At 34.3% G+C, this 18,834-nt stretch overlaps 1 protein-coding gene across 10 annotated transcripts in view; it reads right to left on the reverse strand.

Annotated features, from left to right (window-relative positions):
• The window catches only part of CNTN1 (contactin 1), a 384,511-nt gene that overhangs the window by 133,630 nt on the left and 232,047 nt on the right, over positions 1 to 18,834 (reverse strand). For all 10 annotated transcript variants that reach the window (XM_003825727.4, XM_055095741.2, XM_055095740.2 and 7 more), the window contains 7 exons: positions 17,993 to 18,165; positions 15,774 to 15,869; positions 9,256 to 9,462; positions 5,700 to 5,799; positions 5,382 to 5,563; positions 2,365 to 2,489; positions 1,574 to 1,691 (listed from right to left, as the gene is read on the reverse strand). In XM_003825727.4, the coding sequence (XP_003825775.3) occupies positions 1,574 to 1,691; positions 2,365 to 2,489; positions 5,382 to 5,563; positions 5,700 to 5,799; positions 9,256 to 9,462; positions 15,774 to 15,869; positions 17,993 to 18,165 (1,001 nt within the window). The remainder of the gene's footprint in view (positions 1 to 1,573; positions 1,692 to 2,364; positions 2,490 to 5,381; positions 5,564 to 5,699; positions 5,800 to 9,255; positions 9,463 to 15,773; positions 15,870 to 17,992; positions 18,166 to 18,834) is intronic.

The raw sequence follows: 18,834 nt of genomic DNA on the forward strand, positions 1-18,834 counted from the left end.
TTATTCTCCTTTAATAGTTAATGGAAAGGATTAATCTCAGTAAATATGATCAGCTGTCACCAATAGGCATTCTATACCTAATGCTTTGTAACTTTTATTTAATAACTTTGACTTATAAAATTCACCCAATTCAAATGTACAATTCTTGATGATAACTGAATTGATTATTAGAAACTTTAATTAGAATCCAGGCATGGGTGGCTCACACCTATAATCCCAGCAGTTTCAGAGGCTGAGGTGGGCAGATGGCTTACCCAGGAGTTTGAGAGCAGACTGGGTAACGTGGCAAAACTCCATCTCTACCTAAAATACAAAAAAATTAGCTGGGCATGTTGGTGCATGCCTGTAGTCCCAGCTATCCAGGAGGCTGAGGTGGAGGATCACCTGAACCTAGAAGGTCAAGGCTGCAGTGAAGCATGATCGCCTCACTGCACTCCAGGCTGGGCAACAGCGTGAGACCCTGTCTCAATAAATAAATAACTTCAATTTCAATCAAATGTTTTATACACATTTACCTTAAAATTAACACTGAATTCAGTTGCTTTGACTCAATTCCACAAGGAAAGTAAAGTGAAAGGCTGGAAAAAATTGACCAGCATTATACACGCTGACATATGGTCCTAGTCAATCCTCTAAACCACATGTTGAATGAACTACTCCCAGTTTATAAATGAGAAAATTGAAATCTATTAGGATTATTTAATTTGGCAAAGGTGCCACAGGTAGTAATAAGTGGGAGTCACATTTGAATCTAGGTCCTTCTGTTTCCAAAGCATGTACTTTTCATTAAACAATGCAGTCTCTCCTTCTTTATACAATTACTGAGCGTCATCTGTATGCAAACACCCTGCAAAATGCCAAAATAATTGGAGTCCTGCTTTCAAGACCTATCTATAAACAGCTATGGGAATAATGGATCTAATCAACTAATTAAGGAGTACATGATCATTTGTAGTTCATCATTACCTCCAAGTACAGAGCAATAATTATTAGAACAGAATACAGAGTCTTAAAAAAGGTTACTTCATTGGTGGCATGCTCTGACTTTCCTCAGCATCCACACATTTAATCCACTGCTCACTCTCCTCTTCCCTTGGCAGACTCCAAGCAGATTTCATCCATATATTTCAACACATTACGATCATCCGTAACTATGTACTTTCTGGAGGCTTTTCTAGGCCTAAGCATATCTTCATCTGGGTTTTGACTCTTCATCCTCTGGTCTGGTCATTCTCAAAATTATCTTTGTATTAAAATCATGTGGGGATCTTTTTAAAGTGTCCATTCATTAGGTCTGGGGTGAGCCTCAGATTCCGCACTTCTAATGTGCTCCTAGGTATGGCCACTGCTGCTGATGCTCTGAAGAAGCCTTTTGTTGTGGCAAAGATTCATTCTATTCCATTGTTTCATTAGTCTGAATTATGATAATTAGCAATAAATAAATCAGTAAGCAACCGACATATGTTGTACACCTAACACAATACTGGGTATTTTGTGTAGGCTCAATAAACATTTTGTGTGATATGACATATTGCTTTAACAATGTTTAACAGAAATTAGAAATGATACTGACCCAAGATCTTCAACTCAGCATTTGCATAAATGGCTCCATATGTGTTTTCAGCTATGCACTGATACATTCCGGCATTTTCAAAAGTCACATCATACAGTCTTAATTCCCCTTTATGATACTGAAAAGAATAAAATTGAAACATATTCTCAATGAACTTTAATAGAAATACTTTCACTTAGGTCTGGGTTTGGTTGTCTTTTTATTTAGATACATTATGTTCATCTGCCCCCACTGTTACCTAAGATGAACTGAGTGGGATTTTCATGGCATGGGAAAGGAAAACCCACTTACCATGCCCAAAGGCTCTTGTTCTATTCATCCTACAGAGCTGAGAGTCCACCTTTTCCCCTCTTGGACCAGCTGGGAGATTACAGTGGGAAGGTAGAGAAGAATCCCACTGCTGCTACTTGTCCCCAGGGCCAAAGGTAGGACTTAGAGCTTCACTCTTACCTCTGTCTCTGTGGGGTACAGGAAAATAGTGGCAAGAAAAAGAGGACAATATCAGGTATTGGAGATGGATGAGTAGGAAGAGGGTGGAAAAGTGGAACAAAGGAAAAAATAAGGAGAGAGAGAGAGAGAGAGAGAAGGTAGAGTAAGACTACAGAAAGTTGTTTAAACTGAAAGAAGATACTTTATGTTCAGTTTTTGTTTGTCGTTTTTAGGAAGCTTTTATATTTCAGGGCCCAAGTGCCCTTTCTCTATTGTCTCTCCTGCTAAATTTATCCCAGGACTACCCTGAAACACTGCTTGAACAGGGACTCAGGAACAGCAAAGCACTTGAACATACATACCGCATATCCATTTTTCAACCATCGGATTGTAGGGATGGGCTTTCCTGTGGCCACACAAGGCCAGTAGAGATCACTGCCTATGTCCACCTCTGTGTCATTGATGTGTTCTACCCACTCAGGGAATGCTAAAAAGTAAGGAACATTGTAAATGTTAAATGAAGGTCTCAAGATCCATCATAATCTCCAGAGTATAAATATTACATTTAGTTAACCTAATTCTGCAGAATACATCAGATAGTGTATGTATCCTGAATTCAGTAATAGGCCTTGTCTTTGCATAGGTTTAACCTATGCAAATCCTGTATTATTACAGCAGGAGGTAACTATAACTCAGCCATTATTTTCCATTTGTAAATCATGTTTTGTTGAAAAGCTGAGTTATAATTATTACTAAAATAACTGATTTTTTTTCTGCTCATAACATAAACCTTTCAAGTCTGTCAAGATGATAATTGAGGTTTTAAAGAATTACATCTCAATTCAATATGATACCATCTCTTAACATTTTGGATAAAGACTCAGATTTTTTTCCTACTCCCTCAGGTATACATTATCTTCATTTTGATGGAACTTTCAGCTAGTGGCCATGGTAACATCTCACTTTGGTGCTAGAAAAATGACTTGGACACCTAAATATACTCTTTCCATATTAGAAACTATATACAGTAGCCATGATTGGTGAAATCCATGCATTGGTAAAATTGATCTCAATCTCATTCTTTAGTCTGATCTACTTGATAGCTAAAGAAACATCCATAAAAATGAGAAAATGCTAAAAATTTTCCAAAGAAAAAATATTTTTAGAGAACAAGCAAATAATTTGACAGTCTTTTTGATTATTTCAGTTATCTAGTCCAAACAAATGCAGATAAATAAATTAATACAAAAAGGAAGTAGGAAGAAAGAATCCTGAGTGGAGAATAGTATTTAATTTTCTTTGAAACTGGGAACTTGCGTTAATTTTATGGCCAAAGGAATATATGCATCTTATAAAAAACATTTAACAAGTAATAAAATACTAGAAATTTAAAAACTAGAAAACATTTTTATCTCACCAAATACCATCAACATTATACGTTATAATGTATACATTATACATGTAGACATATGTACACCTATATATTTTAAAGCATATATAATCTTATTTAGTACATGTTTTCACTCATCATTATATTTGTAACATAGGGAGATATTTTTTAAACTATTGGTGGATATGTTCATTGTAAGGGAGAAAGGTTTTATTTTGTATACAATCTTAGCAATACATAATACAGGAATATCAGCACCCTTCCTGTCTTGGCCTCACAAAGACAACACAGACATTTGCTATTACATCATGTAATGAATAATTGAATTGGCTTGACACATTCTATATATGGCTTAATTATGTAACCTTCTAGTGATGTGATCAGACCTAAAGATAATACTTAGTATGCTGCATTAGTAAAGAATAAATAATATTTCTCTTAAATTACCTTCTGTAAATATGTGCTCTGTCACCTTGGTTCTTCTAAGGCTTTAGATATTAGACAGTTCAAAATTTTACTCTGTTGAGAACCTGGAGTGTAGTGTTCTTAATATGTTGAATAAAAACAGGTCTATAAGCTTTAGAAACCTAGTAGAAAGTGGTGGATTTATTTCAAAAGTTTAAAGGACCTTACCTAGTATTTTCTTCCTTTTAGGAGGCCACTTCATGCACACTTGATATGTATTGCATTAATGTTACTGTGGCATTGGACATATGAGTCTGAAGTTCAGGGTAAATATTTGGGTTAGAGCATTCAGGGTACAGAGTGTGTCTGAAGCCATGATCACGAGTGGGATCATAAATGGAGTTACTGAAATGGAGATGGGGTTCACAGATGGAACCCTGATCACACCAATGTTAGAAAAGTATGGAGTTGAAAGGCAATGGAGAATGAAAGATTATACAAGGAAATTAATAACAAAGTGGGTTGCAGACATGAAGTGCAGAAAGTGAATCATGAAGAAGGGAGGGACCAACTGTGGCAACCACTGCTGTTAGATCAAAAAAAGTACAACTGAGAATTGATCGTTAGCTTTAGCAATATGGAAGTCTGTGGTCATGAAAAGAAAGGTTTCTGTGGAGAGGCAGAGATGCAAATCATGTTGGAGTGCATTTAAGAGAGAAGAAAAACTGGAGATGGAGACAACACTTTTAGAGAGAATGGATGAATCTGTCAAATTTTTTATTACTTTTTGGGAGAGACAGGAAAAAGTGAAATGGGACAGTAGCCAGAGTTAAAAACGAATAATCTTGTGGAAGCCCTCGATGTTTATTCACTTGTGACCTGCAAAGTTCATGTTGTGGAACATTATAGAAATTATTTCAGTCTGGAAAGTTTCCAGTGTGGCCTGAAAAAAAATCTGTCTTCCCAAATGTAAGTTTATTTTAATGTGTGAAAATCAAAGGTTTGTGCCAAGATAATTTTGTCAAAAAAAAAAGATTTCTTAGACCAGTGGTTCTCAAAGTGTGACTCCAGGACCAATATTATCTGCATCCTTTGGGAATTTGTTAAAAATACAAATTCATGAGCCCCTAACAGACCTCTGAATGAAAAATTCTGAGAGTTTGGCCCAGCAATCTGTTTTAACAAGCCCTCCATGTGATTTTGATGCATGCTTAAGTTTGCAAACCACTGACTTAAACTAAGTCATAACACATAGCTTCTTCTATAAATAAAAAGATACTGAAAAAAGACAGTGATAAAATGAGTAAACAAACTATATTAAGTGTATATTCTGAAAATTACCAATAACACTTCTATCAATCCATTGCTATTACCTATGGTTCAATTGGTAATAAGTTCCTAACTTCTATAACTCATAGTTATGACTTCATTAGACATATGAGAAATATTTTATCTTTCTCCATGATGTAACATGCATCACTGTTTTTAAAACCATTAATCATTATATAGTAGTTTTTCATGTATGGAAATGGCTCTAAATAAGATACTGATGAAATTTATACAAAATTAAAATAATGTATCTACCTTGAACATAAATTCTTGCTTGATGTTTATCCTTTCCTCTAATGTTCTCAGCCTCACATTCATAGATGCCTTCATCTTCTAGCTGAATATTGAAGATCTTAAGAACAGCCCCAGAGGTGCTAATCTCAGCAGTGCTTGGCATTGGTTCTAGAACCTTCCGCCATCGGATATCTGGAACAGGACTTTAAATAGAAGATACAAGTGTTAAAGTTTCACACACTTAAAAGACAATTACTTTATGTTTATAGCTAAACAATTATTTATTTCCTAAAATGGTACTATTTCTATATATATTAATAAAAGTGTCAGTATACTTACTTTCCAAGTGCAAAACATTCTAAGGTCACATTTTGGCCCATCAATGCATATACATCCTTGAACTGAACTACAATATCAGCAGGATATGGTTTTGTTGTTCCTAATATTAAGAGAAACACAAATATCCACTAATTATTAGGTAAAATATTAGTTATTCTTAAACATGGTAATTCTACAGGATTAGAGCTGCTCCAACATGGAAGTTTTTCTCTGTACAGGTACAGGTCATATCATAATGGATAGACTTGTTTGTTTATGCATAGTATGAATATAGTATAACTTCTCAGTATTTTCAATAATATTGGCTCGTTCTGACAGCTGCATAACCACTGTGACTCAATTTACTAAAAAAAATCCTGTCTTTAGTGAGCAACAGATATGTGTCAAATATTGTGATCAGTGCTGCATGGAACTCAGGAAGGTAGAGAAAGAAAATGAGGGAGAAGGAAAGAGAAGAAGGAGAAGAGAGTAGAAAAGAAAGACGCAAGGCAAGAAACTAAGGAGAAAAGAAGAAATGCCCACAGACATAAAGGCAAACGGAAACAAATTGAAAAGAGAGAAGGAGAGAGGGAAAGAAGGAGAACATTTACTCAGACAACACAGCGCTCTTCAAACTAGACACTTTATTTCATTTATTTAGCACATCAGTCCTGAAAGATGTATTAATCCTTCAGGCTTACAGAAAAAATCAAGCTTAGAAAGGTGAAAGGCATTGTTTAGGATCACAAATTGAGTGTGTACCTCACACTGTAAAATGCTAAAGAGACAAATAAATAATGATATATAAGCCAAATCAAAATGGGTACTTTGAAAGAGTGACTGATGAGGACAGTAGTTAGAAGTAGGTAAGGGCTATAGGACTCTGAGGCAAATATGCCATTTAAATTGGACCAGTTTAGCCTGAACAAACACCATATTACGACAAAGCTCCAGGAGTGTGCAAGGAATTTTAAAAGGTCTAGGAACTCAAATGATGCTGAAGTATATGAGCTTGAACCCACAATCTAGAAGGACTGAAAAAATAATAATATTTTGAGATGAATTTTCTCAATAGGTAATATATTAGTCTGTTCTCATGCTGCTAATAGAGACATATCTGAAACTAGGTAATTTATAAAGGAAAGAGGTTTAATTGACTCACAGTTCTGCATAACTGGGTAGGCCTCATAATCATGGTGGAAGATTAAGGAAGAGCAAAGGGAAATCTTACATGGCAGTGGGCAAGAGACAGCATGTGCAGGGGAACTCCCCTTTATACAACCATCAGATCTCATGAGACTTATTCACTACCACAAGAACAGTATGGGGGAGACAGCCCCCCATGATTCAATTATCTCCACCTGGCCCCACCCTTGACAAGTGAAGATTATTACAATTCAAGGTGAGATTTGGGTGAGGACACAGCCAAATCGTATCAGGTAACTACCATTGGGACTTGGTAAGAGAAGTAATATGGATCTTATCTTTGGTTTAAGTGGAAGACCTTGCTGGCATTTTTAAAGGATGGAGCATGGAGAGGAGAAATATAGAAGACAGTCTCAGAGGTCCAAAAAGGCTGTTTCAATACTTCAGGCAAAACAGGTGAGGGCCAACACTAGGGCATAATTACAGTGAAAACAGAAAGGAAACAGTAAATATAAATTGTATTTTAGAGGCAGAATCAACAGGACGGCTCCTTGGATCAATGTTTCTCAAGGTGTAGATTAAAGGCTCAATCATCAGAATCACCTAGGATACTGGTTCAACTTGTGGATTTCTGGGTCACATTCCAGGCCTGCTGAATCAGTATCTCTGGGTCCTGCATTATTTCCAAAACTCCCCAGGTGCTTACCTACTAATTAAGAATCACTGGGTTAGCTGTCCTGAAGATCAGTGGAAATTGGGATTTGATAATAAATAATGCTACCTTGAGTTATTAGAAATGAAATTGTATTGCTAAATAAGCTAAATAAAAGGAGAAGGTTTTGGAGAGAAGTAACACATGTATTTGTGACACTTTGAGCTTAACATCTGTGAGAGCTTTCTGGGGGACAAGTCCAGGATATAGGAAGAATTGACATCTAAACACAAGAAAAGTTTCGGAGATATGAACTTGAAGTCTCTTGCAAAGGTATACTGTTGAAAATGTGTAAGTGGGTGAGAATACCTAGGAAAAGATTAGAGAAAAATATAAGAAAGAATATTTTGTGAAGAATATTCTATGAAATTTGTCAGAGAGGCAGAAGGGGGATGAAGAGTTCAGGAAATTAAGTGAAGAAAGAAAAGTTCATGAAACGCAGAAGAGGCAGTGTCAAAGTTCAAACAGAATAAGGACTTCAAAGTGTCCTTTGGATTTAGCAAATAGGAATTCATAATAATTCAAAATTGCATTGAATACAAGAGAATATGCAGAGATAATGAGGTAGGGCAGAATCTGAGGATTCAGAAAAGAAGAAAATAAGTGTGGTAGTGAAGTTTCTAATTGAAATAAATGGAATGTGAACCGGAACAACTGGAGAACTTAGCTTGAGCGAGGGGAGAAATATTTCTGCTATGGAGACAAAAAGTAAGAAAATAAATAGAAGTGCTGAACTGCAAGTATATTTCTGGGGAAGAGTAGAAAGAAAATCAAGAGAATTTTTACATGATGGCTCCTTTTCAGTCTATGAAGTAGGGGGTGAGATTATCTCTTAAAACTGAGAAAAGAAAAATGAGCCAGAAAGTCAACAATATTTTTTGAATACCAATTATGTGAGTGTTGCCTTGCAGAGAAAAATAAAAATGGAACCTCAATGGTATTATAGCATTTTTCCCATCATCACACTGTACTTAGGGGTAAAGGCAGGAGCCAAACCTAAATCTGTTAATCTGAAGCTGGTATGCTCTCATGAGCTTGAATTTGCTGATATTAATGTAGCAGAAGGACTTGGATAGAAATAATGTAAAGTAAGCAAGTATACTGTGATTTGATTCTCTTAAGCAGCAGTGCTTTTTAAAAGGGAAGTAGTTCAATTGGAGCCTGGGGAAAGGCCAATCAGATTGTCAGTGGTCATCTGCCATGGTGCTACCAGGGTAGCACCTCATGCTGATTATGTAGATTAGAAAATACCATTTATTTACTTATTTGTATCATGTAAATAGTTCCTTAAAAATACCAAAATAATCAAAATGACTTAAAAATTCTACAATTACTATTGTTTGTTTTGATCTACCAATCATTTGATTTCTTCATGAGCTTACTAAGAAGTAGGAATGGCCACAAAACAAAAAGTAGATGTCAGTGATTTCTACTGTAACCAATACACTAGAACTGGACTAAGGTATCAGTCCCCTGTGTATTTTCCGAGCTAGAGGCAACTCATCCGAACTCAACCTTCTTACAGCAATTTTATTAGCTAAATCTTCTCAATGCAAAAAGCTTAGGACCAAGCCTTTGGCCCCTTCAACATGCATCCCCTTTTATATTGTCCTTCCTGAAAAGTCAGCTAGTCTTCACTGGATATTTCTTTTCATTACGGTAAGTATACCATATGTAGATAACCTTGCGAAAACAGAGTGTAACAAATAAAATACTTACGTTCAGGTATTGGAATGAGTGGGATGAATTTGCTGAACACGCTCTTTGTAATAGAAGGACTGGAAACAAAGCAGGAATAATTGCCTTTGTCGGAAGCCTCAACATTTGCAATGTAGAGATTGCCATTTGTCTGAGACACAAATCGCCGTTTATCCATTGTGATAAATACAGGAAATTCATTTAGAAGCCAGCGATAGCTAAGATCATCTAGGAGAAAATATTGCCTTCTAAATATTAAGTGCTTCTCCCAAAGTTGTTACATAATTTAATAGAGGCTAGTAACAAGCTATCACTTAATCTAATAAAGGCTATTGTGGAGCAAATGTTAGGAGAAAGCCAAGACAAACAGTGCACACTTTTAAACATGTACCATATTTTACATGAATATAAGCATTACACTAAACAATTACATCTATTTATCTATTTCTATTATTTTATAAACTATTATATTCTTGCTTTCATTTCATTGATGGGCTAAGTGAAACTCGAAGAGGTTACATAACTTGCTTAGAATGTCATGACTATTAAGAAGAAATAGGATTTTGAATCCATGTCTAATAACTCGAAAGCCATGATTAATTTGCCAAACTGCATTTTATAAATATAATTAAGATTGCTTACCATATTATTGCTTTATCTTTGTGTGTGTGTGTGTGTGTGTGTGTGTACACCTATTTTAAATTATAGAGTTAGAAATGAGCTTACATAACCTATTGTGGTCACATTAAAAAGAGAAAACCACAGAAACAGGGAAAAGTATGGTACTGGTTTAATTAAATATTAGGAGATGTATGATATGGTAACTCTTACCCACATGAAATTCCTTTGGCTGAACACACTAACTAGTTAAATGGAAAACTGAATTTCCTCCTTAATTTGCTGCATTTCCTATAGTTTTCTATTCCTTCTTTCCTCTCTGTTTTGATGAATGACTCCCCAGGAGTCATTCAACAAATACACAAGAGGAGACAACGGGCAATGCATACCTTTAGGTCAAAAAATGATGATTCCCTTCAAAACATCTTGATCACATAAAGACAATTTCTACTGGGAAGAATGTAAGTGGGAATCTCTCTAGGTCAGATTAGATAGGATTTTAGGTGTAAAATGGTGAAAAACCAAGAACTCACAGCACTCAGGCTTCTTTTAAAGATGAATAATCATGACAAACGGCTATTTTGCTTTCGGGAACTCAGCGTGGCTAGCAAAGCTTTCAAAGAGAGTGTGAAAGCACAATGACTATGAAAAACTAAAAGAGATGCACATTATATAAGCTTCACATAATTGGGAATAATAACCTGGGCATTATATTTAGCTTAGCTATGTAATTTTCTCCAGCAAAATACAACATCAAGACAGGCAGTGAATATGATTATATTCTTTTGGTTTTCAACATTGATTTTTTTCAAATTATAGAAGCAGCAGCATATGTTTATTATTGAAGAAACAGAATACAGTTAAAAAGAGGCAGAAAATTAGACTACCATAATTAGCCTCTAACTCAGAATTACGGTTAACATATATTTCTAGGCACTTATATCTGTGAATAATTGAATTCTTTTAATTTGTTTTCTTCTTGCTGATTTAGAGTCACAGGATAATTAGCATAGGAAAATATTTAGGGAGCTGCTTAAATTTCTTAAATGAGGGCTCCTGGGATAAGTAAAGAAGTATCACATTCAGAAAGGAGTATTAAGTAGTCTTTCATCCAAGCTGATATGTATAGTACATTTAAAAGAAGACTTTGATCTTTTCTGATTCTGAATTAATATTTCCTATTCTCAGTTGAAATGTAAATCCAAATTTTGTAAGGATTTCTGTTAAAAATTAAATCCCCACTACCCCTGCCCCACCACCAAAGCCAAAAATGTCAAGAAATTGTGTATTTCCTTATAGAGAAAGGACTTTTGTAACTATAGAATGTATGAAAGATACTGCCCACAAAATGCATTTAAAGTAATCTGAATCCTCAGTGGTTACGTGAATACAGAGACCTGAATTTTAATTCTCAGTATGACTTTTATCAGGCCAATTAGTCACTCTATTACTCAGTTTCTCTAAAATGTAAGACATTTTCCTGTGCCCCACTCATAAGAGATGTGTGAAAAGGAATGAAAGAAGTGATGGTACTTGATCCTTATAAGGGATAAATGCTAAATCCGAGAAGTTATTGTCGTGATGTTGTATGAACATAAGTCTTGGACTATAGAACAACTGGTCTGACTGACTGAATGCCCAATGTAGATTCTCTAATATTTATTTTGCAAAACCTAAGTACCTTCCAAGTGCTGCTAAACAAGATAGATGTGGCCTTTGAATTTGTGGGACTTGCAATATAATTAATCTAAATTTATTTAACAAATCTTACTTATTTTTAAAGCCATTCACTTGGACCAAACAATAATTGCAATTTGTTAGAATCTGTCAGCAATCATTACAACAAAGGTAGGAATGGCTTTTGCCATTTTTAAATGGGGGATCCAAGGCCTAATAGAGTGAAGTGACTTGCCTGAGGTCATACAGCAAAGGGGAGGCAGAACTGATGTTCTCACCTCTTTCCCCACCCACCATCACCAAAATAAGCTGTACCAACACCAGAGAAATAGCCACGCTGACTCTCCGACTTACGGATGAGATGTGACTTTGTCAATCAAGAGCTAAGCCCTGATCTAGTTCTTTCAAGGACTCAACAGACCATCTTCTTTGTGTCTTTCCTAGCCCCACACAGATGATAAAGTCAACCATCTTTGCAAAAGCCATCTGTTTTCCTCAGATTATAGACTGGATTAAACAATAAATAACCATAAAATTATTTTTTCAGTAAGTGCCAACACATGCTTAAGAAATGTTGCTTTTATCGGTAGATATATGACACTTCTTGCTTTTGCCCCAGAAGTCTAGGTAAGCACATTGCAGTCCCATAGTTTTGAAAACAACTTATTGAATGATGAATCGTAAATTGATATTCCATCACCCCTGACATCTACACACATATAGAACTGCCACCTTGATTCTCATTTGGAAGCTTAACAGATGCTTCACATTTAACATGTCCACACCTATTCCTTCAGCTGAAGTAATGGCAACTTCATTCTTTTAGGATCTCATGGCAAAAACTTTTATGCCCCCTCAACTCTTTTATATTTATCTTATATACCACATAAAGTCAACAAGCAAATCCTCTTGGCTTTTCCTTCAAAATATATCTAGAATTTAACCAAAATATACCTAGATTTCTATATAGAATTTAGTATATTCTATTTTATCTAGAATAAGCTTGGATTTATCTTCCCACCTCCACTGCCACCACTCTGGCCCATCATATGCTACCTAAACTATTACAATACCTCCAAACAGATCTCCTGTTTCCACCTTTGTCCTCCCTAGGTCCTTTCTTAAAACAGTAACCAGAGTCACCTTTCTATAACTTAAGTCATGTCATGTGTCTCCTCTGCTCAAAGCCCTCCAATGTAAATCGCATTCAAAGTAAAAGCCAAAGTATTAATAATTGTTATGGATCATAAGGTCCTCCATAATGCACCTCTTATGCCTCTCTTATTTCATTTCTTACTACCCTCTGCCTTATTCACTCTATGACAGCCACCCTGGCTTCCTTGGTCTTCCATAGTCTGACCTCAGCATCTTCCTGGCATGCTCTTCTCTCGGATACTCATATTGTTAGCTCCTTTACTTCCTTCAGGTGTTTATTCCAACTTTCCTTCTAGTGATGCTCCTCCTGAGTTCAGTCGTTCCCCTCAATACTTACTCTCCCCACTTCCCTGCATTCTATCTATCTATCTATCTATCTATCTATCTATCTATCTATCTATCTATCTATCTATCCTTATTTAGCAATATCTAACATGGCATGTCTTTTAGCCAATTATCTTATTAATGTCTGACTTTCCCCGTGGAAGACCTCTGAAGGCTGGTAGCTTTTCCTGTTTTGCTCCACTGAGGCATTTCTGTGGCATACATTGTGCCTGCTGTATAACAAACACTCATAAGAGATTTTCTGAGTCAATGAGTGATGCAGTGAAGTCCATCCAGTATTGAATATGGTCAAATGTAGTCACTGGATAGTTTTGGTCATTACTTTGTGGGAAACACTATGAAAATGGTAGGTTTTTAAAATATATATATATATATATATATATATTCAATAGTTCCTTAAGAAAAAGGTTTTTCTCATTGAAAGGGTGTTAGAAAATTTTGAATTTTATATGTACCTCCTGTATTTATCAAGCAATCATCTTTCTCCTATTGTGGAGAAAATCACAAATATTTGATATGTAAACAACCACAACTATATATACATTATATATATACAAGTATATATATAGTATATATATACATTATATATACACGTATATATAGTATATATACATTATATATACACGTATATATACACATTATATATACACGTATGTATACACATTATATATACACGTATGTATACACATTATATATACACGTATGTATACATTATATATACACGTATGTATACACATTATATATACACGTATGTATACACATTATATATACACGTATGTATACACATTATATATACACGTATGTATACACATTATATATACACGTATGTATACACATTATATATACACGTATGTATACACATTATATATACACGTATGTATACACATTATATATACACGTATGTATACACATTATATATACACGTATGTATACACATTATATATACACGTATGTATACACATTATATATACACGTATGTATACACATTATATATACACGTATGTATATACATTATATATACACGTATGTATATACATTATATATACACGTATGTATATGCATTATATATACACGTATGTATATACATTATATATACACGTATGTATATACATTATATATACACGTATGTATATACATTATATATACACGTATGTATATACATTATATATACGTATATATAAGTGTATAAGTATATATATAGTATATATACACATATACGTGTATATATATATACTATATATAAGTATATATAAGTGTATAAGTATATATATAGTATATATACATTAGTATATATGGTATATATATACTATATATAGTATATATATACTATATATATACTATATATAGTATATATATACTATATATAGTATATATATACACTATATATAGTATATATATAGTATATATACTATATATACACTATATATAGTATATATTATATATATACTATATATATACTATATAGTATATATAGTATATATATAGTATATATAGTGTATATATATACTATATATAGTGTATATATAGTATATATAGTATATATACATTATATATACTATATATAGTATATATACATTATATATACACGTATATATACATTATATATATACATGTCTATATATACATTATATATAATGTCTATATATACATTATATATATACATGTATATATACATTATATATATACATGTATATATATACATTATATATATAATGTATATATATACATTATATATATACATGTATATATATACATTATATATACGTATATATAAGTGTATATATGATATATATACGTATATATACGTATATATATCACATATATACACACGTATATATACACGCACACACACAATTTCATGTGGAATATATAACGTATAATTTTGCGTGAAATATATGTGTGTGTATATGTACATACACACACATCAGATTGATGTATCCCACACAAAATCCTGTATGGACTTTAAAAGCCTGTTACGTTTCATTCTCTATGGAGATGTTTAAAGTCAAATTTAAGGCATAATATTAGAACTATAAGAATAGAAACATGACTTTTAAATTGTGAAAACAGGTATTTATATATTGTTTCAAAGAGATATTTGATAAATAAATGAAAATTGGTGAAAGTATATGAGGAATTCATCTTTTAATTAGCACTTTGGTGGCTTTTGTCTTAGCCATATAAAATTACAGAAAACATAGATTCAAAGTTGAATTTCATAGCAGATGACACTTAATTTAGCCCCATTTATAAAGTAGATGATTATTCTTGCTGATTGGTATTCCTAAGGAGATTAATAATTTATTATGTCTTTATCCCTTCTAGGGTTTAGTTACAAACAGTTCACAGTATTTCATAGATACTAACTTGTTAAGAAAATGATCGATTATACATCCTTTCTTGGTACTGTTCTATTTCAGGAATATTTTCTAGAAAATCTAACAGAATTTCCCTGTGGAATAGGAACTTTAATGATGACATAATACTATATATATATATATATATATATATATATGTTTATAAACTGAAATGATTAGAGATGCTTGGGACTAGAGCCAGGTGACTGAGCCAAGAAAGAAAGTGTCCACAACAATTAGTGACACATTACAAGATATGCAAATATTCAGTCTCATTTAATTAATAATAAGCCATGATTATTAATAATGTAGCATTATTACTAAGAAAATGGAAACTTGTCCATTTTGTTTCATAGATGCTAATAGTCAGAGAGGAATTAAGTTTACCTGGAAAATGGTACGGAGGGTCACAGAGAAGCACCATTCCTTTCCCTTCTTTTACTCTGACCTCAGGACGTTCCTCAGGTGGGAAAGGATCAAGATCTAATTACAAAAGAAAAAAAGAGAAACATTCACTCTCTGGTCAATAGAAAGAGAGACATTCATCAATTTTACCTTTCAGCAAATAACTCATTCGTGAGATACAGCACTTCTCAGTGGTTTGGTGAAGCCTAGTAAAGTCAGCTCCTCCTTCTTACATTGCTGAGATTTTGTATACACTATTAAAAAGTTATGTTATGAGCTCAAAGTCTATGGATATTGGGAGCAGCCTGCATAAGAATTCTGACAACCCTGAAAATCACAAATATCCTGAAGACTTTTGTTTCAGACTTAGGGAGAATCTCAGTCAGGGTATCTGGAAATACAATGAAATCAGACAAACCAGGGACCTACCAAAGAAAGTAAGTAAGAAGGAATGACTTAGAGGAATGGACTCATTTGAAGGGTATTTCTCTTCCTGAGGGAGGGCTTGGATATCGGGAAGGAATAAGGGTGAAAGGCAGGACCCTCATTAGGGAACGTGAAAGTAACCAATCTCTTGCGCCTTCTCAAATTCTGGGTTTGTTTCAGTTCTAATTTTCTTTACTCTTTTCTATGTATTTGGAACTTACATTTCACTTGATTCCTTGATATTCTTCCAGTTCTTCATTTGTTTTACTGATACTCATTCTATTTTTTTCTGCCTCTCTTCCTGTTCCTAACCTGTGATCAGCACCCAAATTATAACATTGAATTGTTACTTTTCTCAGTGTAAAGTGTATACCTCTGAAAATTCATCTATTCTAACTGTTACTTTTTTGCAGAGGACTTTTCAAATCTACTTCTCTAGGCCTGGTGTCTTACTTGAATGCCATCCCTATCCTCAATAGCTTACTTGACATTTCAACTTGGATAACTCAATATCAAAATAACCTCTGCATGTGAAGCAACCATTTAAATGCTTCCTGCCATCCTTGAAATTGGTTTTTCTTGCTCCCATCCCATTATTAATGAGAACAGAATGTTTCTACCCTCTGACTAGACATAACTTGGAAAAAAAATGTACAGTCTTCTTTCCTTTTGTGCAATGCAACCTGTTAATTCTTTCCTTATGGTTAATGTATATTATTTACATGTCCACTCTCACCACACTAATTTAATCTTACTTCTCTTCCTGGACCTTTCTCATTCCCTCCTGATAAACCCTACCATGAAGGACTTCTTAAAACATTGTTTTCATCCTATAATTCATTTTGCAAAAGATTTAAGTGCTGACAAATCACATACTGGAGATCACCTGGTCCAACTCATCTCCCAATGTAAAATTTTCTTTCAAAACAACCTCTAATTTTTAGCTTAGCACAGTTTTTCATTATTAGCCCTAATTAAATGTTTCATGTAATTTAAATTTAAAATAAATTAACTAAAATATAATTAAATATATTCCTACTATTAGAAATTAAATATTAGGGAATACAATATTGTCATATTGGGTTGATCTTTGAAGAGTCACAGCCATTATGTTGCAATATGTGACATTTTCTTCCCCCAAAAGACAATTTTCACCCCCTTAGGGGTGATAGTGCCCCTTTGATAATACATGGCTTGTTGCTTCCATTGATGCTTTTTTTTTTTTTTTTTTTTTAAGGCAGAGTCTTGCTCTGTCATCAGGCTGGAATGCAGTGGCACAATCTCGGCTTACTGCAACCTCCGCCTCCCGGGTTCCAGCAATTCTCCTGCCTCAGCCTCCCGAGTAGCTGGGATTACAGGCACGCGTCACGATGCCCAGCTAATTTTTGTATTTTAAGTAGAGACAGGGTTTCACCATGTTGGCCAGGATGGTCTCGATCTCCTGACCTCATGATCCACCAGCCTCAGCCTCCCAAAGTGCTGGGATTACAGGTGTGAGCCACCGTGCCCAGCCTGATGCTAACTTTTAAAGAGTCATTCAAGATCCTCAGACGCTGGCCTTCCTTTATTTGACAACATCATCTTTCACTGTTTCAAGTGCATTCGTAGTATGCCTTGTGGTGCTTTGTTGTCTCCATTACACAATTAGGGTCCACTCATCTTGTAAGATCCACCTCATCTATGATGCCTTCCTCTCACTATCCTTTCCTGATTGTTCTTCTTGCTGAACTCACCTAAACACGGTTGCCCTTTTTTAAAAGTTACAGTTTACTTACATCCAAAGCTCAGGGTTGCTTCAGTGCTTCTGACCATCCCGTAGTTATTAGATGCTAAACAGTAGTAGATTCCAGCATCTTTCTGTTTGTCAGGGTTGTTGATAACAAGGTTTCCTCCTACCATACTGTATCGATCACTTGTGAGATCAACGTCCCCATTATTCATTCTCCATCTATAAGAAAAAGACACAAAGGTCATATCACAGGTCATGAGACCTAGAAACTCCAAGGAGCTAACACAGTTCTAAAATAATTTGGGTACGGCTCCATGTGAAGTCAGACAATTAAGAATATGATTCAGGTGGTATTTCTTTGTACTCTATGATTCTGAGTCTCTAGGACCGTAATTTGTAATTTAGCTCAAGTACAGACAAGGAAACATCAAAGTACATGACGTATTTTGTCTTTTTTTTGTGAGGTATCTCAAGTGACAAATATTTTGTTGAGTTTTTCTCCATAAATTGATTTCTTGGGATGTAATTGATAGCCATCTATGCACCAGTTAGATTCATACATATGCAGATATACTGTATAAAATTTTAAAAGCATTGTTCTACCATAAATAAAATACAAAATATCAATATCTGACTCTAAATTTCAAAGTAATTTTTCAATAAAACAAACTAATTGACATTGGGTTCTGCTCAATAAGTGACATATTCTGACCACTAGAGGTCAGTCACACAATTTGAAAATGATAAAAGTCAGTTGGGTTTTTAAAAATTTATTCCGAGCCACAAATATACAAGTAAAACTGGATTTTCCTCAGCCTAGAGTTAGTGGTCACTTATGTCTTTTCTCATTACTCTAAGATTACTTTTAATAAAGTGAAAAAGAGGAAC

The sequence above is a fragment of the Pan paniscus genome, chromosome 10 (genome assembly GCF_029289425.2).
Source record: "Pan paniscus chromosome 10, NHGRI_mPanPan1-v2.0_pri, whole genome shotgun sequence".
Classification (NCBI taxonomy): Eukaryota; Metazoa; Chordata; class Mammalia; order Primates; family Hominidae; genus Pan; species Pan paniscus.